Source organism: Pseudoliparis swirei, chromosome 11 (assembly GCF_029220125.1).
Source record: "Pseudoliparis swirei isolate HS2019 ecotype Mariana Trench chromosome 11, NWPU_hadal_v1, whole genome shotgun sequence".
NCBI lineage: Eukaryota > Metazoa > Chordata > Actinopteri > Perciformes > Liparidae > Pseudoliparis > Pseudoliparis swirei.
This window is the reverse complement of record NC_079398.1, coordinates 2,524,856-2,552,676: the sequence shown is the minus strand read 5'-3', so window position 1 is coordinate 2,552,676 and position 27,821 is coordinate 2,524,856. Positions and strand designations below refer to the sequence as shown.

Genomic DNA, 27,821 nt, shown 5'->3' with positions numbered 1-27,821 from the left:
CACACATTGCTCGGAGTACTGATGGGCCTTTTGGCTCGTCGGCGTAAAGCGTTGAGAACCTGTAAAGCTAGAAAAAAATACAAGAAAGAAGGTTATTTTGCTTCAAACCAAAGGAGCGACATCGGTGCAGACAAGCTAACATTATCTAATGTGAACAGTATTTTCGCGATTTTCCATTCCGCTTCTTTTAAATTATTTTTTAATAAATAATACATGAGCAAGTATTTGAAACGGCTTTTATCAGACATATATTTAATTGTACAAAAGAAAAGAATGCAACATACCATTATTTTATTTTGAAGGTGCCGACCGGAAGCGTGGTATATCAATCTGTTAGCTTGAAACGGTTATGGTTGGGATAGGCCATAACAACCACCCAACAAGGCGTCGTGCTACTATGGGGAAATATCCAACCGAACCGACAATAAAAACGGAGTTGGTTTAGTTTAGAGTCTCGATAAATGCTGGAAATTTGCCGGAAAGTCGACGCAAGTGGAAATGATCGCATATTAGGGATCCGGTGTGGACCTTGACGTCGAGCCGTGCGTAATGAGCAGAGTTGGAAAAAAGAAGGTGTTGAGGTGCATTTTTTTCTCTCTCTCTCTCTCTCTGCCTGCCTGCCTGCCAGGGACAACTTGGATCGGAGTACTGTCTCAACTACGAGGTGCTACGAATTAATATAATGCCCACGAAGCCCTCCACTTTCTGGTAAATAATTTTCGAGTCCTTGCTTTTTCAACAGTTGCGTCCTGCTCCAAGTGCAACGTCTGTTTCCGAGGGGGTAAGGTTGAAGTCAAAGCGACACAGCGGAGGTAGCTTACCCTAGCCTCCGAGGATATGCTACTAATTACAGGGCTGTGGTGAACGTGACTCCCCTCGCCAGACTGTCGCTGAATGTTTGGACATTACTTACCGTTTGTATCCGCTGAGAAACAACTCTTTATCTGTGCTCTTACAAGCACTTTTAACCTGAGCAGCAATAGCCACCGATAGCTCAAAGAGCAACACTAGCTCCGCGTTAACGTAAGGCTAACAAAGCCATTGCAAGTGATTGATTTCTTTATCCACTGATTACAGAGAGGGGGGGGGGGGGGGGGGCTCTTCTTCTTCCGTTTTGGGGAGTTTATATCAGGAGAAAAGTTCTGGATGAATTTGCATTTTAACTTTGTGGATCAACCTACATGTTGCTGAGCATTGCCTCTGTGTCAGATAACGGTATTTGTGATAGTTTGTATACTGTGGCAACATATGGCTTCGTCTATTGTAACCTATAGGATGCTTGTGGATAAGGAGTCACTGGGGCACCAAAGTCATGCAGTACTTTCCTGCAGCATACATATTTGGAGCTCTCTAATAGATAAGGATGTTATTTGAATTGCTTCTCCTCCGGGTTTCTCTAACAATGTATTTGATATTCAGTTTTCAGTCTATTTGTATTGCCCATTTTCACAAATTATAAATTTGTCTCCGAGTGCTTTACAATCTGTACACTGAGACATCCCTGTCCCAAAACCTCACATGAGTATGAGATATGAGTTGGTTCCACCATATATTTAAGTGGCGGAGAACTATATGCACATGTAGTAATCCTGAAGTAATCCCACTGACATGTTGATTCGACACAGCATTGTTTACACCCTGCCTTCCTCGAAAAGACAACCTGTGTGTATCTTCCTGTGTTTTTTTTTCATTCAGAAAAGTGACTTTACTGCTCTCCTCTGCATTTAGGTTTGTCGTTGCACCAGGTTAAGAATGTGTGTCAGTGCTCCCGGCCAATAACGCCATTTAATTATTGAAGTTGCATGCTCAGAACTCCATGACTCGCATGAAATGCTGTAAGTTCAACTTGAATGAGCCGGAGATGCTGTTTACCCTTGGCTGGCTGGTATAGAGTGAGCAGAATTGACAACTCGCTTAAAATAAGCACTTATTGGGCTGCCTTTCATTTGCTGGAGGTTGACCACCAGGTTGTGTTTGCATCGTCTTTACTCACTTAACATTTCTTTATGGTAAAGATGTTCAGTTGTTTTGCCAGCTGACCTAGAGCCTGTTATTCGCCGTTTCACTCTCTATCATTGTCGGCATCCTCATGTCTTCACCCAAAGATCTAAACAAATTAACTTATTGATGCTGGTGAACTATCTTAAAATCTACATTTGTGTGTGATGGCCTCCAGAGCAAAACAAATTATAATAATTGCACCACATAATCTAGAGACTACCCACCATGAGTCATCATTGTGAGGACTTTTGTTTAGTCTCTCCATCTCTGTCGTGTCGCTGTGTCTAGCCTGTTCTGATTCCTGTAGTTTCCTGTTGCTCTCCCGACGGTCTGTAATCAGTTGAATGGCCCGATTAACTTCCATACTGATTGACCTGATTGTCAGACTTCTCTGCCACTAAATCTTCTCTCTCCGCTTTCATTTCAGACAAAATATGACATGTTTATTATTTAAAGGGAGCGATTCATTCGGTTTTCTCCACCCGCGGTCCTTTTTCCATGTGCTCATCTTGCTGTGAGGCGCACGCAGACGCATCAATACTGCAGAGGTCACTCTGTGAGAAAGTTCTGGTTTCAGCTCAACCCCTGCATTGCTTATTATGTTCCTCTCTGAGAAGCTCTGCTTGGATCAAATGTCCAAAGATCCAAGTGGTCTATAACTGTCTGAAGCTTCTTTAACTTGGTACAATCTGTCTCTAAATGGGTCATCTAGCAGCTTCTGTGTCAACAAAACATTGTTGTTTTGTTGTTATAGGGTAAGGGTTATATATATTAAATACCCAAATGAAAAGGGATTAGTTGACGTATTTGAATTGTGTTTTGAATCAGTTGGACGAGGCCTGCGTCTCCTTTTCCAGTCAAGAAATTAAGCTACTTTGCAGCTCCTGTGTCATTCCAGACATACTATACGAGCAGTGATCGCTCGTCTTCAGAAGATTAAAAGCTGTGTCGTTGAACCTAACAAAGATTACTGTCAAACGGTGGTGATTTTATCATTTAATTCATAGCATTCACACCGAGACAAACGAAGAGCACGGCACCCAGGCGTCTTTGTGCCATTTGAACAAAGCATTCTAAGTCTTTACAATCAAACTGTTATAAAATTACCAAAAAAAAGGTCAGGGAACATAAGTTTCTCAATCATTTGCGACGCTGCCCAAGTCATTCTTCACGTCACATTCGACTGTTGAAATCGTGTCCCGCTGCGCTGGCTTCACTGTCGCTTTGATTTAAATTGTTGCCTGTGTGTTTCATGAGCGGAGCTCTGGTTGAGTGGATGAGTTGTAAAAACCTGCTTTGAAATGACAAGAACGGGCTCTTGAGATTTGGCGGCGCAGACGGGAAAGAAGATCCCGATACCGACCGGTTTCCTTTCCTCGAGCTGCGATGAGGACAACGCATACATGATTGATAAGATGCCTTGACTGACATTTGAATAATACATCGGGCCTGTTCTCGCGCCAGGCAGTTTGTATGGTAATGCTCTGTGGCGGCAGGGGTTCTGTCTGGTACCCTCTGCTAGTGTCTGCTTTAAATTAAATTAAATAAAATACAACTAGAATGGGCACTCGGTAGAGCGCATACCTTCGCATATCACAAGATTGGGCATTGAATTATGAACATTTTGGCATTAGTTGCATGCCAATTGGATACAAATTGGCCGCACTATGGTAAAAAGATGTTGACCTTTTCTTGACCTTGACCTTTGACCCGAGCGATCCCAAAATCTAATCAAATGGTCCCCGGATAATAACCAATCATCCCACCAAATTTCAAGCGATTCGGTTTAATACTTTTTGAGTTATGCGAGTAACACGCATACAAATAAATAAATACACGGCGGTCAAAACATAACCTTCCTCATTTTCAATGTGAAGGTAATGATCCGAGCGACTGAGGCAAGGTGAGCAGCAGTTTGAAAGGGTGCATATGTCTGTGTGTGTGCAGAGAGAGATGGGTGGGGGCAGGGAGTGTCTCCTGTCACCTCTCATGAGGGCCGTATCGCCCGGCTCGCCCGGCGTCTGCCGAACGTAACAGAGCAGCACGCCGCTTCAGTCCAACCTGCTTGACGTCTCTTAACGTCGAGAGGTCGTGGCAGAAATGTCCGTCTCTTAACTTCTTCTTTTTAAATTCGGTTCACTCGTTTGAGCGAGGTAACGCCGTGACGGTAGTAGCTCCGTGGCTGCCTCTGCTCTCCTCCGTATTCATGTTCAATTTCTAATTTTGTCCAAATGAATTCCCTGTGAAGATGGAGCTTATTTAAAGCAGTCTGATGAAATAGAGATCAACCAACATTTTTATTGTGGTGCTCCAGTGTGACTGCTTGATAAACATTTGTGTGTGTGTGTGTAGTAACAGACTGTGGTTTTCCAGTGAACCCTTGGGAGGCTGTAGAGTGCTGCTCTAAAGGGGCAGACACAATGATTCATTGGTATAAAACTCGCGGGCTGAAATAAAACGGATCTTCCATCCCACTAATTCTCCATCTCTCATAAACTAGAGAGGAAATATATATACGTACTACTTTGTATATTGAGTTATTTAAATGCAAGAGCAATTAGAATTCCATATCCAAGTCACTTAATGTTTCCAAAAGGGCATATTTATGTATTCAACGGCAGCCATAATGTAAGTGCCACTGAGAAGCCGTCCCTCTATTGTGGAAAATCATAAAAATATATATATTTTTTAAAGTGTTGGTCGAAATGAAGTCGGATATACGTGGCATGTAATTACTGCTTAATAACAAGGTGCCCTGCTTTCTGTGAGCTTGTAGCCAGCTGAGGGCACAAAGGACGTCGCAGGAGGGAGCTGAGGGGAGATGGCTGTATGGAGCTGTTTGATGAAGCTCGCCTCTGTTGCTCAGCAACTTCTGTCATAAAACTCTGTTAATTTAAATCGTACCACGTTAATTGACAACTACCCAAAGAATCTAAATAATTTGTTGTGTAAAATTGGTCTGACATTAAGGCTGTGAAAAGGCATTTTTCACAGAAGTTTTAACTTGTCGTGGCAGGAACACTACAGGTGTTAGTAATTATAATAACGATGTCTCTGTTGTGTTCAAGTGTGCCTGTAAGCCATGGCAATGTGTCAAGAAGCCAGCATGCATTCTACCGGGACCTGGAAACTGAAGAAGCTGAATCGAATATAGACTTCTTTCTTTTTAATTAGTTACACACAGGTTCATTATACTGTCAACTGTTCTTTTGTGGGGGAAAAAGTGTTTTATACATGTTTAATGGACAAAGTAACCATAAAGCAATATCTTTTTTTTGGTGTTATGCATAATAATTAAATACCTGATAAATCAGAAGTATTTTGTTCTGTTAATATAAAAATCCAATACGCAACATCGCCCACAATGTCCTGGTATTAATGGAAATGCCACTTGTACCACTGTGTAAACAATGGCATGGCGAAACCGCTGATGCTCATGGTATATATTGTTTTGCTGACCTCCCCATATCACGTAATGGACGAATATTAAAGATTATTATTATTATATTGCATTCGCATGTGACATTTCCCATCAACACTGCTCTGAAGCACGAACAAGAGTTTCACAGGTCATTGTTTTGCTTTGACTCTCTGTGGAGCTCTTTGTAAACATTGTTTTTAAAGGTGCTATATAAATAAAGTTATTATTATTATTATTGCAGCTCTCCTGCTAAACTAACTAAAGACCCAAAGTTGTAAAACTAGCTATGTGACATTTCAATAGTAAGTAAATAGTAACTGGACTTGTACTTGGGTAGCGATTTTTTTTTGTTCTCGTCTTCCGACCACTCAAAGCGCTTGACCTCCATGTCGTCGTTTATCCATTCACACCCGTTCATACACTGATGGCAGGGGCTACCATGCAAGGTGCCACCTCCCCATCAGGACTCAAACTAACCGTTCACACACCGCAGGCACATCCTGTGCCGGTAATTTAGGTTTACGGGTTTGGCTGTTATTGATTTGACTTTGGTGAATGAGTTTTCACTAAACTTCTAGTATAAGTATGCTCCTTGTGGACATATCCACACTGAACTGGAAAAACATTCAAATGATTCATTCGACTAGAAATGTCAAAACAACTAAAATGGGCAACATGTGCAAAGGCTGAGTGAGTTGTACCTTCCTCTGAGTATCACTCAACATCTGCATCTGATTTGTTGTTGACTGCCAGTTAGTTTCCGGAGGACCGGGCAGAGGAAGTCTCCGTTGACCTAAGTCACCAATGAAGATTATAGATAGAAGCCTGGACACGCAGTCTTCAGATGAAGAGCACCACTCTAAAAAAAGCCTCTTCGTCACAATTTGTAGCAATTCAGGCCTGTAAAATAGCAAAGTTATCTATGATTCGTGATTGCACATCAATCAATGTGGCCGAAACAGTGCAATAGATAGTAATAGATGTCCCTCTGTTCCGCTTCCTTAACACCAATGCCCCTGGCCATTCATGATCGATAACAGTCCAAACAGTCCAAACTCATCATGTGGCATTCCCTGTGCGATGTTTTAAAAAAGCATTCACTCTTTGACCTCGACGTCTCTCTGACTGTTCTTTCCATCGCCCTCCCTCCAGGTATGGCAGGCTGGGCCCGAGGCTCTGAGGATCCGTGCCTGAGTCACGACTGAGGATCGCCTGAGCAGAATGACTCAGCAGGAGGGGGGACCCCCAAACAGCAAGTGAAGAGAAGTGAGGATGGGCGCTAATGGGTCCAGCTATCCACACTCATGCTCCCCACGCATCGGGGGAAATGCACAGGCGCAGCAGACTTTCATAGGTAGGTGTTTTGTCTTTGGTTTAATTGAGTGTCGTCATCGATTGCACTGTAAACACAAAGTCAGCTCTGATGGATGATTCTGCCTTTTTCAGTCAGCAAATAATAAGATGTACATGTTAGATGAACTGTTAGTGGAAAAACCTGATTTTCCCACTCATCTGAAGTGAAGTATTCCCACTGTACTCTTGAACTGGCTTTGGCCATGCTTCAAACACAGTGGGGGTCGAGGCCATGGGGTCAGAGCCGTCTCAATAACTGCAAATGCACAGAGAAACTCGCAAATAAAAACACGAAGATTCACAAATGAGCACAGAACAATTCATGAATATATTCGATTTACAAATACATTCCAATGCACACGTAAATAAACTACAATTTATATAGATGTACAAGAAAAATCCCCAATATATTTATGCATTTCTCTGTGGATTTGTCTTTGTTTGTGGATTTCTATGTATTTATTTGCTGATCGCACTGCATTTATTTGTGGATTGCTACACACGGATATATGGATTTTTGTCGTGGCTCAATCCATAACTTTTTTTTCAACATGGACCTATCTGTAGCCAATCGGATGGCGCCCTCATTTTCAAGGGTCACCTCCGTGGCTTGACTCCGTGAACACTGTTAACATTTCCGCCATCCACCATGAAAGAAATAACCACTAGTTCTGCTTTATACTTGTTGTGGACATCCCGCACACGTCGGGACATCTAACGTCCTCGTGTTTGGGTTCATAACATTAATATCATATTTATATATTTATACATAACATCAGCCGTAGGCTCACACAGCTCGGTGAACTAAATGACTGCTGCTTCCAGCGTGACTAGATAGCAGCAGTCAAGCCACAGAGATAAGCCCCGCCCCTTGAAAATGAGGGCGCCTTCTTGGCAACAGATAGCTCCATGTGGAAAAAAACAGTTACGGATTGAGGACGAGTCTCAAAAATCGGTATATCCGTGTGTAGCAATCCACAAATAAATGCAGTGCGATCAACAGATAAATACATAGAAATCCACAAACAAAAAGACAAATCCAGATAGAAATGCATAAATATATTTGTGCTTTTTCTTGTACATTTGAATGTATTTGTGAATCGTTCTGCGTGCATTTGTAAATTTAATATATTTGTTCTGTGCGCGCTACCTAATTTCCCCTGCTTTATGGATTTTATGAAGTTTTCTGAGAGGCAGATATGCAAATAAACTTGTGTCCAATATGGGTGGTTAACCAAAATGACATGACGTTTTCCGCTGTCTGCGTTTAAAAGTATCTTCCAACAAAAAAGAAATCCTAGCGTTGCATTCTTGCTCTTCTTCTTGGCGTGGTTGTTTCTCTGTGCTTATGGTGTGATGTGATCACTGTCAGGCTGCATGGGAGCTAATCTGCTGTCATGGTTGTTGTCCCTGTGAACAGCTGTAGGCTGCCTGTTAGACGGCCTGTAAGACGGTCACACTGTTCTCCTGATTTACATGACATTTACAGTCTGAGATCTTTTTGCTTTTGTTTCAATTTCAACAGTGTTGGTGTTATTTTTCAGAGAGCATTGTTGTATGATAGCTCATTTTTACGTCTATGTTTCTGCCTTCATGCAATCACAGGGTTCGTACGGTCATGGAAAACCTGGAAAAGTCATGGAATTTTTTAAATGGTCAACTTAAATCATAAAAGTTTGGTGAAAGTCATGGGAATTAGTTATAATCGCATGTTCATTTACGCCGAGTTTGAAATAATTAATATGGTTTTTTTAAAGAAAGATGCTCAAAATATAAGCCGGCGTACGCTCTCAAGACGCAACATGTTAAAGAAATGTCACGTTTATACCGAGATTTCAGTTTGGTCATGGAAATTTGGTTAAAAGTCCTGGAAATCCATTGGTCAAAATGTGTCGGAACCCTGAATCAATACAACTTGTTTGACATGCAGGTTGTATTGTTTGTGTGTGTGTGTTACTTGTATGCACACATATGTATACGGTCACTTTGTATTGCTTATATTTACAGATTCACAGATCTGTATACGTTGTTGGAGTTGACCGTTTATAATGAGGCATGTTAGGAGACTTGGCTGATAGTGATTAATGATCAACTGTTAGTCTTTCTGGCATAGGGTCCTTAAATCTTTCAAAGCAGCCCTCAGTACCAGAGAGGCTAGACAACTGCTTCAGAGATGAATTTAAATACATCTGTCGATAACAAAAAACACGATTTACTCCAAATAACCTTGGTTCTGAGTTTTGTCGAATCTTCTTAACCCTTGTGTTGCCTTAGGGTCATTTTGACCCGAATCAATATTACACCCTCCCCCCGCCTTAGGATTAATTTGACCCCATTCAATGTTTAATGTCGGTGTTCTTTCGGGAGTCAACAAACAAATATAAAGTGCCTCACACTTAAACTTGGAAAACAATATTAATTCTAATAATTTTCTGGAGTTTTTAATTGCTGGCGTCAAATTGAACCCAAAGGGTAAAATATGTTAGTAAATATAAAGGTAACAGGAGGGTGAAACATTGAATCGGGTCAAATTGACCCGAAGGCAACACAAGGGTTAAGGAGCCACACGATCTCTGTGGCCCTTGAGACCGCGAGGTTTACGCTAAACTGGGCAGTCGTGCTGGCCTGGGTTACGGATGACTCGCAGTGTATAATTACTATTTGGGTCCCACTGATGGACGCTGAGAGAAGGGCAGGAAGAGGGGATCTCCTTGGCAGTGCTTCCTCTGACGTACGCGTCCCGTCTCTCAAGACAAACATGACGACTATTTAGTGTCATAAATTGGGCCACAGTATGCGAGCGGGCCCAAATTAATTGAAAAGTACAAAGCAGGACTAAGTCCTCATTGAGCGAATTGGTTCTCAGTTTGTAATGAACCATAGTTTGATCTAAAACATAACAGCATGGCGGTATTCTGTCTTTTTGTTTTCTGCTGATGAATTGGAGCCACATGCCGTGGTAGCTGGGTCAGGGCGGTGTGTGTTTGGCCACACCGCAGGGGAGCTAAAGAAGGATCGTGTTTCAGCAGTCTGCCCTCAAGTGTTGGAGGGGTTATGAAGTCTGATCAGAACACAACCTTAAAGGGAATATTTATGTAAAAACGTCAGCTATTAAAGAGGTGTCTTACTTTACATCCAGAATGTGTTTTTACATTGTTTAAAAACAGATGAAAAGCTAACCCGCGGTGTGGGTTTATTCCAGGGACCTCGTCCTACTCGCAGCACGGATATGGCTGGGAGTCGAAGCTTTACAGTCTGGAGCACGGACACGAGCGGCCCGCGGACCGGAAGAAGAAGAGCCTCGGTCTGGCGACCCTCAAGCGGAGGTTCATCAAAAGGAGGAAGTCCAACCGCTCGGCGGATCACGCGCGGCAGATGCGGGAGCTTCTGTCGGGGTGGGACGTCCGAGACGCAAACGCCCTGGTGGAGGAATACGAGGGCACGGCGGCTCTCAAGGAGCTGAGCTTCCAAGCCAGCCTCGCACGCGCTGAAGCGCCCAGCCTGCAGCGGGACCTGGCCGCCCTCTACCAGCACAAGTACTGCACAGATGTGGACCTCATCTTCCAAGGGACTTGCTTCCCAGCTCACCGGGCCATCCTGGCCGCCCGCTGCCCCTTCTTCAAGACCCTGCTGTCGACGTCCCCTGGCTACGGAGCCGAGGTTCTCATGGACATCGAGACGGCCGGCATCGACGTCCCCATGTTCTCCGCCTTGCTTCACTACCTGTACACTGGGGAGTTTGGGGTGGGCGGGGCGGAGGACACCAGGCTGCAGAACGTGGACGTGCTGGTGCAACTCAGCGAGGAGTTCGGTACCCCCAACTGCCTGGAGGCGGACATGAAGGGCCTGTTTGACTACATGTGTTACTACGACGCCCTGCTCAGCTTCTCCTCCGACTCTGAGATGATAGAAAGCTGCAACGAGCGAGGGCCCGCGGCGGCGGCGCCGGCCGTGGGCTCGGCGGGCCCCGGGACCCCGGACGAGGACCTTCGGGCTCACAAAGCCATCCTCTCGGCACGTTCTCCTTTCTTCCGGAACCTTTTGCAGAGGCGCATCCGCACAGGAGAGGAAATGACGGAGCGCACGTTGCAGACGCCGACCCGCATCGTGCTGGACGAATCCATTATCCCACGGAGATACGTGCAGGTGATTCTCCACTGCATGTACACGGACGCGGTGGAGCTCGGGCTGGTGCTGCGGGGCAGCCCCTCGGCGGGCAGCCTCGGCGAGGTGCAAGCCCTGGTGTCCGGGGGCCGGGGGGCGAGCACACGCACCGAGGAGGCCATGGAGCTGTACCACATCGCTCTATTCTTGGAGTTCAGTATGCTTGCGCAAGGTGAGTCATAAATATATTTACATTGCACATACACACACGTTAACAGTACCTGACGAGATAACAGAACATTTAGTTCTAAATGGACTAAAGCCATGTCGGCCGTACTTGGTGCTTGGCTGGGCAAAATGGCCTTCATTTACATGAAGGCATATTATGAGATTGACCTGTTAATCATGAATGTCATGTACATTTTGGATGCATCAGTGCATGTATGTTTCCCTCTCCTATGTGTGTCATTTCAGGGTAACTTTTAGCAAAGTCTGCCACACAATTTAGTTTGATTTCTTCATGGTGTGTCGTACTGACTGAGTCTCAGTCTGGTTAAGTTAGCAGCTTGGACAACTTGATTTTCACCTGCAATTTATGTATCGTCTTTACCTGGAATTAAAAGGTTGATTTGTCAGTCCACTAATTATAGTGTCGATCTCTGTGGATGGAGTAATAAGAGTTGGATTTCTTTCTAAATGATGGCCTTGCGTGACTCAAGCCCACTTAAGTCTCTCCCTTCATGCATTCATATAATGTGTCTGACTCTCATTTTTTGTAGAAGTCTCTATATCTTTATTTGCACCAGTACTGCATGTCCAGCCTGTCAGGGCTGTGTTGATCCAGAGAGCTTTATGAGTCAACACTGTTATCGTATCCAATAACCATTTTATTATTCATAGAGCCACCATGATGGGAATTAGTTTGTCAAATATTGGAATGTGACGTATCCAGCAATTGTCAACAAGTCTATCTTCACGGCCCCATCCTGTGGCATGAAGTCAAAACACTATTATGTTCACGTTACTGTACAAGTCGGCGTTTCACAACACTTCGGTCAAGGTGAAAATCCTCTGGCTTAAAGGATTGTATTGTGAGGCTAAATGTCCATTTAGTGTTACTTTGTGTGTGATCGCCAGCATCTTGTTCAATTCCTTCTAATAAGGAGTGAGAGCACCAAAGCTCTGCACCAACCAGAGTGCTCCGTCTTTTTTGTGCGTATGTTTCCGAACGCTGTTGGTTGAAAATCTCAGAATTTTTCAGGAAGTCTTTGGCGATGCTCACGCATGTATTCATAAAACTTGGTTTGAATCCAATAAACTCTACAATAGTGAACAAGCTTGTCTACAATCTCACAATAGCAGGAGGCTGGTTACGGGCAGCTGCTGAATTGTCTGTCTTGACTCAGTGGCCAAACATCTATAATTTCTTCCAGACCCCTGCAGTGATCTCGATAGCACTGTAAACTAACACCAGACACTCGGCTGGTTGGGCGCCACCTCCCACCCTCGAGCTCTGGTGTCGCCCTCGGGGTCACGCCGGCAGCTTCAGCCGACGAGCAGCCAAATGGTGTCATTCCCACACACCATCACCTCCTCTTCTTTCCCATCCCCCCTCTCATCAAGCCCTTGCTTGAGGGTATTTTTATCCCCTCTCCTCCGTCTCCCACAGCGCTACACCGCTCTAATCAGTTCCCATGAAACCACAATGTGGAATGTGGTGTGATGGTTTAGGTCATTGGTGATTTATTTGATAACTAACCTTCTTCTTTTTTTTTTGCAACATGCTATTACCCTTTTTTAGAGGTTTTCACATTTTTATTTTAAAAATCCTACGAACTCCAAGTGGCATCTGTGAGTTGATTATAAAACGACAATCATTGGTCCGTGTCCAGCCCACCACTTCATACCTCGGCATGAGGCATCAGAGTTTCAAGTTTCAAGTTTCAAGTTTTTATTGTCACATCCCCTTTTATACAAGTATAATCGGTTCGTGAAATTCTTATGTGCAAAACACCCGACAGCAGTAGCAGACTAAAAAAAGAATAAGAATGAGAATAAACTATACAATATCCACACAAAAAAAAGAAGAAAGTATTAACAATATATATATAAAACAATGTAATAGAATATACATCATGGCAATATATATATATAAAACAATGTAATAAAATATACACTTTTTTGAGACTATATATATATATATATGTATATACATACAATATATATATACAATATATATATATATAAACAATGTAATAAAATATACACCATGGCCATAGATATTCACAGAATATGTTCTGGTGTGTAGTGTTAATGAGGGTCTCAGTCCTTGTTCAGCAGCCTGATGGCCTGACTGAAGAAGCTGTCCCTCAGTCTGTTTGCGCGGCACTTGATACTGCGGTATCGCCTGCCTGACGGTAGAAGGGTGAACAGTTTGTGGCCGGGGTGGTTATTGTCTTTCATCATCCGTTTGGCCACGCACCGCTTGGTGTATATGTCCAGGATGGAGAAGCTCACCTCCAACGATGTACTGTGCCGACCGCACCACCCTCTGTAGTGCCCACGCCCGCGCGGTGCAGTTCCGGCACCAGACGGTGATGCAACCTGTCAGAACACTCTCGATGGTACTGGTGTAGAATGTTCTGAGGATGCGGGGGGCCATGTTGAATTTCCTCAGTCGCCTAAGGAAATACAGGCGTTGTTGGGCCCTTTTCACCACGTGAGTGGTGTGCGTGGTCCATGTGAGGTCCTCGGAGATGTGCACGCCGAGGAACTTGAAGCTGCTGACCCTCTCTACTGCAACTCCGTCTATGGAGATGGGGGTGTGCTCTCTTCTCCGCTTCCTGTAGAGGGGGTTGTGTGAGGGTGTTCATAGGGAGAGCCCCTTGTGTGCTCCCGCCCGGCTGTGTGAAGAAGTTTCGGCCCGTGGAGGTTTTTTTTTGTGGAGCTGTTGTCATTCTTCCTGATTTAATTCTCAAGATGTGTATCCCTTTACGACTCCATCTCATTCAAATAGCAACCAATATTAAAAGCCTTATTAATTTTTCAAGCGCACCGCAGATATGAGAGCCAGTTGTTGTGGTTTCGTTTTGTTGGTACTTCCTCTCTCTCTCTCTAGGTGCCCACTGACCGACCAGCGCCTCCAGTGCCCCGCTTTGTGTTTTGGAGTGTGCTCACTTTAGTCCCAGTCCATGAGTGATCCTCAGACAGGATTTACTGCCACAGGCTTGTTTACAGGCCATCGAGTGCCGTTGATGATTTAAGTGCCTTTGGAGACTCTGCGCTCCGTAAACAAGGAGCTCCAAATATTAACAGCAAGACGAAATGCACACGTCCTTCAAAGTTCGTGTCGCGTAACGCCGATTGTTGCTGCTTTTGCTTTTGTGTTCAACTCTTGCCGGTTGACTCGTCTCCAGTGAATGTGGTACGCCGCCTGTGGAGAGATGGGGAGGCGGGTCGGTATTAGATATAACGCTGATTCTAATCTCTAGCTCATAATAAAAGTGCTGCATTTTAAAATGGATGGCTGTCGCTGTGGATTTTAATTTGCTAACGCAGAGCAGAGCTGTTTGCTTTCCTGGGCCACGGGCCCCAAGTGGGGAACTGTCTGCTTTGTGCGTGTGCGTCGGCTTTGTGGAGAGGGCAAAGGTGAAAGATAGACGTGCGCAAAAGCACTTTCTAGAAGACAGGGACGAGTGGTGGAGACGGAGGCACACATGTTGTGAATCCATTCCCTTTTCCAGTCGGTTTTTATAGCAGATAAAACTCATAAAAAAAAAAGCCAAAGTGCCTGGGTTCACGTTTCAACTTCATCCGTCTTCGTAACAATGCAGGAGATCCGCCCTGGGTTTTAAAGCACTCTGGGTGTCTGCTTTGCATTTGGCTAACTGGCCAGCACGACTTTAAGACACCCAAAAGGGGAAGTGCAGCATACGTTTGTGCATCCATGCATGTCTGTGCGCGTACATGATTGCTGACCTGTGTGTGTTCATCTTAGAAATGTGTGAGTTGTGCTCTGACCAATATGAAGCCTCTAATTCAAAAGCATTGCTGGAGCCATCCCTCTCAAGTCTGGTGTCCAGTTTCCCAGAATGTGTTCAAAGTGGTGGTTTGGGGGCGGAAAGGCAGCTCGGATCCTCGACTTCAAGATAAGAGAAGCCTTTCCCCGTGGAGTGTTGCTACGAGCCCAACGATGAGCTGATGGACAGCACGGCCTGGAATGAGGAAGTTGGCTTGTGTTCCAGTTCAGAGCAACTCTAACTGGACGTCAGTCAGTCTGGCTTTATCTCGATGGATGTCCATTTTGTAATCAACGATATTGATTAGAGAAAGGCTGTCAACGAGCCGTGTTGCGGTTTGGCATTGATAGCATGACCGAGCCAATCATGGATGTTGGGGAGTTTAATTCTGCCTAAATGTTTCCTTTTTCAGAGTAAGTTGGTGCCGTAATAGGCTAACTTTTTCAAAAAGTACCTCCTTTTTTTAATGTTTATGTCTAGAGCAGCAGGTACACAATTCCCAAAGTATTCTGTGGCTTTTGAATTCTGCATACAAGTGTGTACACGATTGCAACGTGTGTGTGCGCCTGTGCTCTGGCAGCACATTTCCTCAGGCTGCTCTGTTTACTTATCACGGTAAGAGGGGGCAGCTTGAGACTAAATCACATCAAGGTATCAAAGGCATTTATGTGGGTTGGTGTGTTACCGAGTTAAACCACGGCCTGCTGTTCAGGTATGTGCTCTGATTTAGGAAACTCAGCGAGGAGGATGTGGGGGCGATTAGAGGGAGACTCCCTGGGTCCGTGAATACAAGTTAAAACTACTGATGGTCGCGGCTGCAGAATGACCGCTTGTATTCCAATCACTTTTCAATTCAATCTTTCTTTATTGTATTTCTTTTCTTTAAGCTTTTCTTAAGTATTGCGATGTTGTTTTTGTAATATGATACATCTGTGCCCATAAAGACACAGGCGTGAATATATCAAGATTGCTTATCTACAGGGTTCGTACGGTCATGGAAAACCTGGAAAAGTCATGGAATTTTAAAATGGTCATTTTCAGGCCTGGAAAACTCATGGAAAAACCGTAAATCATAAAAGTTTTGGAAAAGTCATGGAAATTTGTTATAATCACATATTCATTTACGCCGAATTTGAAATAATTAATATGTTTTTTAAAGAAAGACGCTCAAAATATACGCCGGCATACGCTCTCAATACGCACAATTTTCTAAATTGTTCATGTTTATACCGAAATTTCAGTTTGGTCATTGAAATTTGCTTTGAAGTCCTGGAAATCTATTGATCAAAATGTGTAAGAACCCTGTATCTATCTCATTGTCTCTCCCAGGCTGCGAGGACATCGTTGTGGAAAGCCTGTCTCTGGACTCGCTCGTCCCCATCCTGAAGTGGAGCTCCCAGCCGTATGGCTCCAAGTGGGTCCACAGGCAGGCCATGCACTTCCTCTGTGAGGAATTCAGTCAGGTTGTCACTTCAGATGTCCTCTACGAGCTCGGCAAGGAGCACCTTCTGTGCGCAATTCAGTCTGACTACCTTCAGGTAAGGAACCATCGCTTCGTCTGTTCACCTGTCCCCCTTAATGACGTCTCCGTTTGGAGGTGAAGCGTGAACTTTCAGTCATGGCTGCATGACATGTTCACAATGACTACTGCTTGGTACAGTAGACGCAGAGATGAATTAACACAATATCTGTCACTCACACACACACACACACACACACGCACACGCGCAGACGACACTCGGGGGCTACAGAGACGAGTAACACTGTTACCTGGAAGGAAATACCTTCAAATCAAGAACCTAATCAAAGCCGAGCTGCCGTCTGCACTGCCGAGCTCCTCGTACCTGGGCGTTCGACCAGGTGGTTGAGGTGTTGGAAACCAACCGCACAAACAAAGCAACCAGGCCTGAGCATTGCTGGGACACCGCCTGAACATATTGCATTTACACCTCATCCTCATTATAAACAGCTTCCAAGTTTTGTTCTCGACAATATATAACCTTGTCCTAATAATACTTTCTTTCTCCCCGTCCTATCTCTCTCTCTCTCTCTCTCTCTCTCTCGTCTTCTCTGTGCCTTGGTCTCATTTACAGGCGAGCGAACAGGACATTCTCAAGTATGTTGTTAAGTGGGGCGAGCAGCAGCTTATTAAGAGGATGGCAGACAGGGGTAAGATAACACACTCTATAATTACCCTCTGAGCAGCCCCCCTAATTGCTCTGAGAAAATTACCCACTTACCAGAGCCTCCAAATACGCTTAAAAACATTACTGAAAGGCACCAGAATGTGCCCCCCAAAAAAAGAAGTGGCCTGATAGTGATGGGTCATGTCAGTGTGTGCTCTGACCTAGTAAGCAATTGAGGATTCATTTTCAAGGTTGTTAGTCATCATATCGTATGGGCTGCTCTTACGAAGCTTAACCACACCGGAAGTTATGCAATATTCATTCAGAATGTGTGAATTCCAACTTTCCTGAACAATGTGAAAAACAGCATGCATTATATGAAAGCTGCTCATGGCTGCTCCTGTTCTTATTTACCCAGAGCCAAACCTTTTGAGCGGCACAGCCCACAGTGTCAACAAGAGGGGAGTGAAGAGGAGGGACCTGGACGTGGAGGAGTTAAAGGAGATCCTGTCTCCCCTCCTGCCCTTCATCCGAACTGAGCACATCTTACCTCCCAACAGCGACGTCCTCGCTGACGCGGTCAGTACTGCCGGTCTACCTTTCCTTGTGTGTGTGTGTGTGTGCGTGCGCATGCGTACGTACACCTGAGTCACGGTGACCTTCATCGACCAAACATTGATCCACATTCTTCACCCCTGTTCACAGCTTAAAAGAGGTCTGATAAGCACCCCTCCCTCAGATATGCTGCCCACAGCTGAGGGGGGGAAAGCAAATGCCTGGTTACGGCAGAAGAGCGCTGGCATCTATGTGCGTCCCCGCCTCTTCTCTCCCTATGTGGAGGAGGCTAAGGTAAGGCTCATTCACGACCGATAATTCAGACAACGCAGGAAGCGGGGGATTATTTGTGTCCTTTTTTAATCTAGCATCAAAGAGTCGAGACTCTGTGAAGAGGGAACATTTGTGAACCAGTTTATAGCTCAGATGTGAAAAAGCATCCATGCCCAGTGGCTACGCATAATCAACATTTTTATTAGCTGCCGCCATCACTTAACCGAAATAAATTTTATGTCCATTTGCACACGTTTCCTAATAACTTGTACGGCTTCCCAGTGCCATAAATATTTATGAGCATTTCACGAAACCAGAGAGTCACTATTATATGAAGTGTCAATCAAGCGGAGCTGATTTGAAAACCCTCTCGTTGACCTTGAGTTGCACATGAGTCTTATTTCCTTGACGTTGTGGTCTAACTCGCCCTCTCTCTGCTTCTTAGTCTGTGCTTGATGAAATGATGGTGGAGCAGACGGACCTGGTGCGTTTGCGATTGGTGCGAATGTCAAACGTCCCAGACACGCTCTACATGGTCAACAACGCTGTGCCTCAGTGCTGTCACATGATCAACCACCAGCAAATGGCAAGCAACTCAACCACAGCGCCGTCGGTTGTGGCCAATGAAATTCCAGGTGAGAATTATTTTGAGAAATGACCAGATGGTAACAAACGGGTGCTCACGTCACCAAATATCCAAACGGAGCACCCGTGACACACGGCGCTAGCATCAAACAGGGTTCGTACGGTCATGGAAAACCTGGAAAAGTCATGGAATTTTAAAATGGTCGTTTCCAGGCCTGGAAAAGTCACGGAAAAAACTAAAATCGTAAAAGTTTGGGAAAAGTCATGGAAATTTGTTATAATCACATGTTCATTCACGCCGAGTTTGAAATAATTAATATGTTTTTTTAAAGAAAGACGCTCAAAATATAAGCCGGCGTATGCTCTCAATACGCAACATTTTCTAAATTTTTCATGCTTATACTGAGATTTCAGTTTGGTCATGGAAATTTGGTTTAAAGTCCTGGAAGTCCCATCGGTCAAAATGTGTCAGAACCCTGATCAAAAGCAAAGCATCCCTCAACGTTGTTGTTGGTGTGAATCTTTCAGTGCCTCAGCTGTCCGTGGTAAAGGAGATGATCCGGAGGCTGCAGGAACTGCGGCACACCGACCAGGTCCAGAGAGCGTACGCCCTGAACTGTGGTGAAGGTGCCACCGTCAGCTACGAGCTGCAGCTGCGGGTGCTGAGGGAGTTCGGTCTGGCAGACGGAGCCACGGAACTACTGCAGGTTCGTAGAGAAGCCGAGTTTGTTCCCAGGGGTTGGAGAGGTGGTGAGATGGCGACGGCGGGGATACTAACAGGGCCGGCTGTCCTCAGTCATGCAGCAGATCTCAAACGACCCCAGGCAGATGCATCTTAAGGAGAAAAAGAAGCATTGTCAGCACCACAATGGTCATATATTGTGGTCATATATTGCTTTATCGGGTGTTTTTTGTTTTTGTGTTTTCAGAACCCGTACAAGTTCTTCCCTGATGAACGGTTCGGAGATGAGAGTCCGATCCTGGCTCTACGCCAAGTGGGTCGTTGTCGGGTAAACAGCAGCCCAGCCATGGGTAGCATGTTCACAGAGCTCGAAGGGGTCGTTGGCTTTCACCCTCCCCTACCTCCTCCGCCTCCCCCATACCACCCCCCTGCTACACCCAGCCATGCTCAGCTCAAGGGTGCCTGGCGTCCTCGTGTGCCCATGCCGGCCCCGACCCGGTCCTTCTCCTATCCCTGCAACCGCACCCTGATCCAGCGCCATGCCGCCGCTAAGCATGGCAGCTCAGACTACTCCTCTGTGCCCAGGCCCCAGCCCCCAGACTGCACCAACCCGCAGGCTATGGGCCGGGCTTTGCTTATTGACCAGCAAGCGGTGAGTGTGTGTCTGTGTGTGTCTGTGTGTGTGTGTGTGTGTTACTCCCTAGAGTCCTTGTCCTACCATTTTTTCCCCCTTAAATGTGGCTGCTTGGTTTGTGCATGGGATCATCAGTTGCTAAACTGTCCCCTTTTTTTGTGATTGTAACGTCACACATCTGTATCTGTTTCCCGATGCAGATGAGCATGGAGCCTGTCATGAGGGAGTTCATGCCTGACATTGCATTGGGGGTCTCTGTCATGTCCCTGAGGGAGCAGCACATGGCAGAGTTGGACAGGGAAGGCCCTCACGGGCAAGTGGGCCCCCCAGGCCACCATCTGCCTCACGGGCCCTGCCCTTCTGCCCGCCACGGCCACGGCCCCGGCCACGGCCCCGGACATGGCCATTCATGCAAGAGACACGCTCCTGAACCCAAGTTGGAGCCTCAAGCCGAATTCCCTGACCTGTATGACTTCTCCCGTCGACCTACGACCCCGACCTCCACTCACCCTCTGCCGTCCTTTGCAGGACCAGACCTCTACAGCCACAGCTGCACTCCCTCCAGCTCTTATCCACCCCCCTATATTTCTGAGTCTCAGTCCCAGGGCCGCCAGCAGGGACGGACCGCTCCAGACCCACTACGTCTGGATGTCCTTAGTATGACCTCTCAGAGGCACGATGGAGTCCCCCAACCCGGGGCCCAACCTAGGATGGGACACATCCCACGGGGGCGATCAAATGAGACAGATTTGACTCACGGTTTAGGACATTTACGGCCTCCCAGTGGAAACATGGACAGCTATGAGGAGAGGCACACGGGACCCAGAGAAGCCCCGGAGGAGATGGTTCTAGCTGGGGAATCATTGGGCCCGGGGTCCCTCCAGCAGCCTCACAGTGTCACCGAGGAGATCGCCAGAGACCGCAGGTCACCCAGCAAGCCCGACTACCCGTATAAGAAATCTGCACTTTAACCCCAATGGAGGACCAGGGGGTTGAGTTGGGAAAAGGGAAAGCATGATGAGTGGCCGTCCATCACAATGGATGGCAAAGCACTAAGTGTGTGTGTGTGTGTGTGTGTGTGTGTGTGTGTGTGTTTGTTTGTTTGAGAGAAGCAGGGTAAAGGGGTGGTCGATGGTTTCTATTTATTTTATCTGTCCTTTTGTCCGGCCTCTATCACACAGTGCTTTCCATCACACGGTCAGAGGACGGGATGAGTGAGAGCTGCAGGTTGCCTGTGGACGCTTGTCGTAATTGATCTCTGCAAGTGTTCCTCGTCCTGCCGCTTCAGAGGACGACTCGGGCTCCACGAGGACCGACTGCTCTCTTGAGTTTGATTGTACGGAAAGGGTTTAGCTCTGTGCTGCGAGTCCTGCGTGGGGAGGTCACGACACTAGCTGTAGCTCAGTTATGAACCGACGGTTCAACAAAGATTACATTCATGCGCTCTGTTGTCTTGTTTTAGAATTGAATGGGTAGATCGTGGGATCGGAATCTCAATTTACACAAGCTAACAATGGTACACCGTTTGGGAGAGTGTTGTGATGAAATTGTATGTAAATACATCCGACTGGATTATTTTCCTCCCATTATTTGTATTTCGATGTGTCCCGTAGCATGCCGACAGCAACCCACTCGACACGTTGTCCCCACCTGGTTCTGCAGCGCGGATGAGTTGAGGGCCAAGACCCGGCCACACAAAGCAGGAACTGGATCTGACGGGAAGTAGGTCATCAGAGTGCATCATTCTTCTGTTACCCAGTCTGATAATTGTCCCGCGCTTCGAGTGTCTCGCTCGGAGGCAGGCGCCTGGTGTTTTCCGAGGGCTAGGGGTGGCGGGAAGGCGCGCGAGCGGGCTCATTACTCGAGTACAGTGACACATCTAGGGGTGCCATGGCAACTGACGTACTGTGGGTTTGTTGGTCTTTCAGCTGAAACGGGCGTGTGTGCGAGCGTGTCTGGGCGAGAATAACTGATACACACAGTTGTGTAGAGACAATCTCAGTACTGTACACCCCCACCTTCAGCCAGGACGCCACATATCAGTCTGATGACCAGAGTGTTTGCCACACAGTGTGCTGGTCAGTGAGCGAGAGCCTCCTGTTCTGCTTTTAAACCAACAGCATTAAGTAATCCAATCTGAAGCCTTAACCAGTGCTTGGAATATTCAGTTAAGTATGATGTCATATCGCTACTCCTTTTAATTGCTTCCGTGACTGTTCTGTTTATTACGGGCACATTAACTACCCCTTACCCGGATGCTAACATGTATATACATCAGGTCTCCATCACGCCTCCCCATGCGAGATTGCGGACCTGCGTAGTCGACGTGGATGCGATTTAAAATCGACTGTTAAAGAGCTGCAGCAGCTGTAGCTCCAGCACCATGCAAGTCCACACGAAGCCCGTTCCAGCCAACAGCTGGCGCGCAACCTCGCATCCCAGTATCAGTGCACTGGAGGAGCTGCCGGGATACCAGCTGAAGGGAAGAGGAACAAATGAATTTTGAACAAAAGGAATCTTCTATTGAAGAAAAGTTGGCCGTCGCTGGCTCATATCTCCACAGAAATTGTATATAATGAATTGAGCGCCGCGCTGACACATTTTTTATGGTTTCTATCACATTTTAGTGGTTGTTGAAGGTTTGAGTTGTTACTGTAGTGGACAACACTGTGTACTTGTCTTTGTCATGAAATCTCACTCGGAGCGAGTGGTATAAAACATAAAGAGTGCGTCTCAATCTACTTTGTTCCCTAAGTGTTCCGCTTTAGGGCCGTCCGTTCAATGTTCTCGGTGGTGTGGATTACAATGTTTGTGGAGATGTTTCTTTTCTTTCCTATTCTTTACTTTTAAAGTAACGTGAATCTGCGGAGGATCTGAAGATATGATTAGCTCTCTGCTCGGCAGCGCTGAAGTTGCCGAGCAGAAAAATATTTTTTCCATCTACGTTGCTTCATGGGGGGGGGAGAAAAAATGCAAAACTCCAGATTCCTCCCCATGTTCATGTGAGCGGGTCGTTGTTTTATTTTCCGGGACAATGTTCCATTGAATAAAAGTCCTCGTTTTGCTCTTCGCTGTAGAGAAGTCAGTGCCTTCCCCCGCCTGCGGCTGGGCTTTTATTGGAGAAGGGACTTTGATGTCTATGCAAGCGCTTTTCTACCAGCTTACCAGCCTGCATCAAACGGTCCTATGAAATCTCATGTAGCTCCTTTTGTGTACATAGTGTTATTTAGCACCTTTTGGAATTGAACCATCTGAAATGTGTGATTGCTTGTGTTGACTTCTAACAGGTACGTTGTACTTGTATGGTGTTATAGAAAACATGTTTGTAGATTGATATTAAGTTGCATTTAGTTTCACAATCTATTTTTCTACTGTCGCCTCAAAAGGTGCATAACAGTGGTCAACTTGGGCATCCTCAAAATAAACTGGTTTGATTTTATGGAATTAATTTGATCGTTCGGTTGTTTTGTGCACTAGAAATGTGAGAACTTTATTTGGAACCTGAATCCACACCAAACAGTATTTGTTCACATCACAAGTTTGTCTCAACTCGTCGCCACCAAACAATATAAACACACTGGTATTTAACTCGGTCATAATCACAAAGTGGACATGTTCATGTGATGTACATAACATTGTAGCAATGTAACAATTTAATCTATTTAAATCATACCGTGCTGAAGTGTTTCAAGTCACATTCATTTGGAGCTTTAGTGTTAAGGCATTATATACATCAATAAAAACAATCGGGCGCAAACAATCTCACTCCTTCACTTGAAAAGCAACAATTTGCGTGCAAGTCGGTACGCTTTGCGCTTTAGACTCATTGGTTGCAGCAAGAGGGCCATTTATTCAACATAAAGGCTCCTCTAAGTCACACGTTCAAAGCAGCGTGGCCTCCTCCTTACTGGTATCCTGCGTTGGTCCTTCGTCTCTTTCTGGCCCGCAGCTCCTCAAAGAACTGATGCACAGATTCAACTGTGACCGACTGACAGAAAACGGGAGGGAATGGTTTGAGATTTAGAGAAATATAAAAAAGTGTCTCCCAAACACATTTTCACACTTTCCTAACATTAAATACTAATGGATCAGTCTAGTAACTGCACATCAATTTCTTACCTTTCCTTCAGCAACACACTGGTCTAAAAACGCAGCGATCGAGGTCGTCAGCTCGTTTAAACCTGAGGGAGGAACGCGTGATTAGTCTCGATCGATCGCCCCGTCCGTAACGTACCCTTTGCGTGACTACATCCTCGGAGGGGAACTGACCCCACGCTCACCGTAAATGACCTCCAGCTGATGTACGCGGTCCATCGAGCTCGTCAGCGCCATCAACGGGTGCTGCCCAAACGGCTCAGCGAGGCCTTTGTTCTCGTAGGCCAGAATGGTGTCCGACGGGTCCATGAGGAACTGCACCTCGTCAGCCACGTAGGCCCTCTGGGCGGCAACGCGGCACACCGGTGACAAACGTTCATCAAGGAGCTTAAAACCCACATGGTCTGAGAGCCGGTGTGTGTGTGTGGGGCCTACCTTGCAGCTCACGCAGGTGCAGAGCTCGGCCCGCCAGCCGTAAGGCCAGAACACCGCTCCCCGTCTCCTCTCCTCCAGCCCCTTGGCTCGCAGCTCCTTCAGCCTGCAGACGAAGGTTTCGGACACGGCGTTTGCGGGACTGCCTGACATTTCCTCGTGGGTCCGTTTGCAAGGGGAACTCCCGTTTGCCACTTCCTAAAAGATACAAAGAACAGAGGACGGGGTGAGTTACTGGCAGGAGGAGTGAATGGAATCACCTGGGCTTTGTAAGACATCTCGGCTCGCTGCACTGCGGACTCATCCCCGAGAAGTCTCGAGGCGACTGACACGACGAGGTGATTGGGCGATGAAAATCCCCAGTTCACAGTCAGCTGCCCTGTGAAGCCCGGCCAAAGCCGACTCCAGTGCAGGGGAAGCAGTGCCTCATGGGTCATTTCTCCCCTAATTACCCAGAGGAGGGGAAAGCACGATAACGGGAGCCTGCCCTATAATCTGCTCATTACCCTCCAGCCCCATCTTGTGGCAACTAAAAACACCAGCTGCCACCGAGGGACCACACACAGTGAGCACTTAAATACTCGACACGGGGCGCTTTCCTATACAATACCTGCATAACAGTGGCGTTCCACATGAAGTCACACACCGCTGTAGAGGGCTTCCAAATTATGGAGGAGGGTATACTTAAACAAGTAAACACTCAATAGGTAGGAAACATCTGTCCACATGGATACAGATGCGTACATTGCTTACGCTCAAGTTTTTACCTTTTTAAATGCAAACCATTGAATATGTCCTCCTTTAATTGATTTGTGCATATACAATATAACAACTGTGATTTTAATGAGTAAACACCATGGTGAATGAGCCTAAGGCCCAATGAGGAAAGCCCTTGTATTTGCAATATAAAAAACGGGGTGTCTGGCGATATTTCCAAGTCGGGCCCTCTGGGAGAAGAGAGACAAAAAACAATCTTGCCATTACCGCGATAGAGAATTAAAAGAAGATCATCGAGTTAGTAACTAATGAATTTGGGGAAAGGGATGTTTTAGGATTCGTTTTCTTAATCTACCATGAGCACAGTTTAAGGAAAACACAGGCAAAACCATTAATGGAAAAGTAAAAATAGAAACTATTTATGTTTCTCCCATTTTCCATCCAATTGTTTTGTTCTTTTGAAGTATGCGTCATCTTGGAGCTTGAGGCACTACAAGTGGCCATTAAAACTGCAACTGGGAAAGCTCATATTTCCCCTTGGCACTTAATGTGGAAACGCCAGAAAACCAAACAAATGCCTCACATTAGCCAATGATGTCCGTTACATGTCATCAAAACCAATGTTCTGGATGTGTTATATTGTCAATGCATCAAATCTCTGATCATGAAACCGTTTTCAGGTCAGACGACCAGAGCGTTTGAATGTGGTTAACGTGGTTCAGCACCAGAGCGGATGAGGTGCTCGTCGGTCTTCTTGTTCACTTTAACTCTCTTCCTTCTGTTTTTGCTCTGAAGACAAACCCTCCATGCAAAAATAGAAACGGAGGCAGACGGTCTCCTGAAGACTCTCAGAGGCTCTCACCTCTGGCTTTGTGTGCTCAGCACTGGTGGATGGTTTCTCATCCTCACTTTGACTGAGCTCAGAGGCTCCTTCCTTTCCTGCTCCGACTTCAACTTCTTCTGCGTCCTCTGACACCTCCTCCTCCTCAGGAGGGCTGACGCTGGTCACAGGATAAACTTAAAAGAGAAATGCAAAAATGTATCTCTGGCTTTGACTCTCAAATGTTAGCAAAGTCACGTGAGTTTGTATTTGCTTACCGCAGCTCAAGATTATTAATTACCTGCAAAGTGAGCAGCATACGTCCACAAGACCGGGACCTTGTTCATACAGGCCTCACATATCATCTCCTGCAGCTCCTCGGGGTCCACTGCAGTGCAGCCCAAATGCTATCAACAACAAACAGATTGATGAAGTAATGAATGCAAATTTGAATAAAAGGAGTTCTCACAAATGTAATTTGATCAACGCGAGTCACGCTCACCTTGCTGTGAAACCAATCCTCACAGCTGACGCACTGAATCATCTCATCGTCGGCCTGTTGGGTAATTCAAAAAGGTGTTTTGTGTAGTCACAATCACAGATGATGTAAACTACATTTGATCAATTTCATTTGAAATACAGGAGAGTTCAAATATGAAAAAAATAAATTAAATGGAAAACCTGATCGTCTGTGTCTGGGTAGGGCCGGTCACACGTGCAGTAGCAGCCGTTGTAGTTGTGATTGTAGTGATTTCTAACGTTGTCCTCGTCTTTGGCCTGTGAATGCACAACATAGAAATAACTTCAGCATTAGGAACATAGAGCATGATTACATTATAAATCATTATAAAACCAGAGGACTCACAGGAATTAGTTGGCACTCGAATTCCCCAAATTTGCTATTTCCACAGTCGCAGCGAAAGTTTCTACATCAGAAAAATAACGTTTGTTATGAAAAGGATATGCAAACTGTGTGTGTGGGGGTTATGTGATCAGTTCACATCACACAAAAACAAAACAAAAACTACCTTTTGGTGTACAGTTCAAAGATATCATGTCCATCATGGCATTTATTGGCACAGGCCAGGCAAACCCCAGCAGGCTCTGCAGCATTTGGGGTGCATGTGTTACAGGCAAACACCGCCTGTCTCTTCGCATAGCCCTGAAACCACAACACAGGAAGTACACACACACAGCATTATACATACTATTGATGGCATGCTCCCTCTAATAAGGACTGTAGTGGTTATTTTATATTGGCTCATTACAAATACTACAGTGATACCACTACAGTGATGCCACTGCCGCTCAGAAGCTACAAAGACCTCACGTGTGACACACACACAGTCGCACTGAACACACAATCCTGTAAAGAGCTGCACAACGAGCGATGGAGCAGAAGGCGGATGAAGCGATGGCTGCAGAGATGCGGCGCAGGAAGCTTTCCTTACCCGGGAATAAGAGCAGTTTTCCGGGTCGCTTCCAGCCAACACACACAACGCTCTCTCGAGCTCCTCCGCGTTGGCAGGGATGTCGTCCGAGTCCGAGTCGTTTTTATTTGCTGCCATTCTGGTAAAAGAGGGCGAGGAGAACACAAAGACACGCTGAGCTGCACGACAGTGTTGACAAACGACTGTTCCGGGCGGGAGTGGAGGGATAGTTTGGTGCCGAGACCACGTGGAGGAAGTGACGCAAGGCGACGGGACTGATTAACAATAAACAATCTTTTAATGTTTTGCAATTCAATCAATAGCGTGAGTGGTTTTAGTTAAAGCAAGTGGCGTTATCAATAATTCAAGAATAGGCTTAATACAAGAAGTGCATGTAGTTGGCTTAAATAAAACTATGTGTCTGTATTGTTTCAGACACAAACTGGCCATAGTGGGATTATACACAGTATATATATGAATATATATATATATATATATATATATCAATATAAACAAATTACTCTAGACATTTAAGAAATATACATTTGAGGGGGATTTACAGTGTATATTTACA

The 27,821-nt window shown here is 45.7% G+C and overlaps 2 protein-coding genes across 3 annotated transcripts in view; one reads left to right on the top strand and one right to left on the bottom strand.

The window, feature by feature from the left end:
* The first annotated feature begins 290 nt into the window (after positions 1 to 290).
* On the top strand, positions 291 to 22,482 carry btbd7 (BTB (POZ) domain containing 7). 2 transcript variants are annotated; one of them, XM_056427332.1, is made up of 11 exons: positions 291 to 581; positions 6,575 to 6,776; positions 9,978 to 11,111; positions 16,228 to 16,436; positions 16,992 to 17,067; positions 17,443 to 17,603; positions 17,730 to 17,873; positions 18,298 to 18,487; positions 18,966 to 19,144; positions 19,367 to 19,771; positions 19,954 to 22,482. In XM_056427332.1, the coding sequence occupies exons 2-11, from the start codon at positions 6,695 to 6,697 to the stop codon at positions 20,722 to 20,724; spliced, it is 3,351 nt and encodes a 1,116-aa protein (XP_056283307.1). In that variant the 5' UTR covers positions 291 to 581; positions 6,575 to 6,694; the 3' UTR covers positions 20,725 to 22,482. The 2 variants fall into 2 exon arrangements, with proteins under 2 accessions (XP_056283307.1, XP_056283306.1); XM_056427331.1 differs by having other exon boundaries at positions 291 to 708.
* An 886-nt stretch (positions 22,483 to 23,368) lies between these two features.
* LOC130202044 (putative E3 ubiquitin-protein ligase UBR7) overlaps positions 23,369 to 27,821 on the bottom strand; it is a 5,730-nt gene continuing 1,277 nt past the window's right edge. The window contains exons 2-12 of the mRNA XM_056427333.1: positions 27,269 to 27,386; positions 26,846 to 26,979; positions 26,683 to 26,743; positions 26,499 to 26,594; positions 26,320 to 26,373; positions 26,119 to 26,224; positions 25,860 to 26,014; positions 24,284 to 24,478; positions 24,034 to 24,190; positions 23,873 to 23,934; positions 23,369 to 23,741 (exon numbers count right to left, since the gene is read on the bottom strand). Of these exons, the coding sequence (XP_056283308.1) occupies positions 23,658 to 23,741; positions 23,873 to 23,934; positions 24,034 to 24,190; positions 24,284 to 24,478; positions 25,860 to 26,014; positions 26,119 to 26,224; positions 26,320 to 26,373; positions 26,499 to 26,594; positions 26,683 to 26,743; positions 26,846 to 26,979; positions 27,269 to 27,386 (1,222 nt within the window). The 3' untranslated portion in view covers positions 23,369 to 23,657. The remainder of the gene's footprint in view (positions 23,742 to 23,872; positions 23,935 to 24,033; positions 24,191 to 24,283; positions 24,479 to 25,859; positions 26,015 to 26,118; positions 26,225 to 26,319; positions 26,374 to 26,498; positions 26,595 to 26,682; positions 26,744 to 26,845; positions 26,980 to 27,268; positions 27,387 to 27,821) is intronic.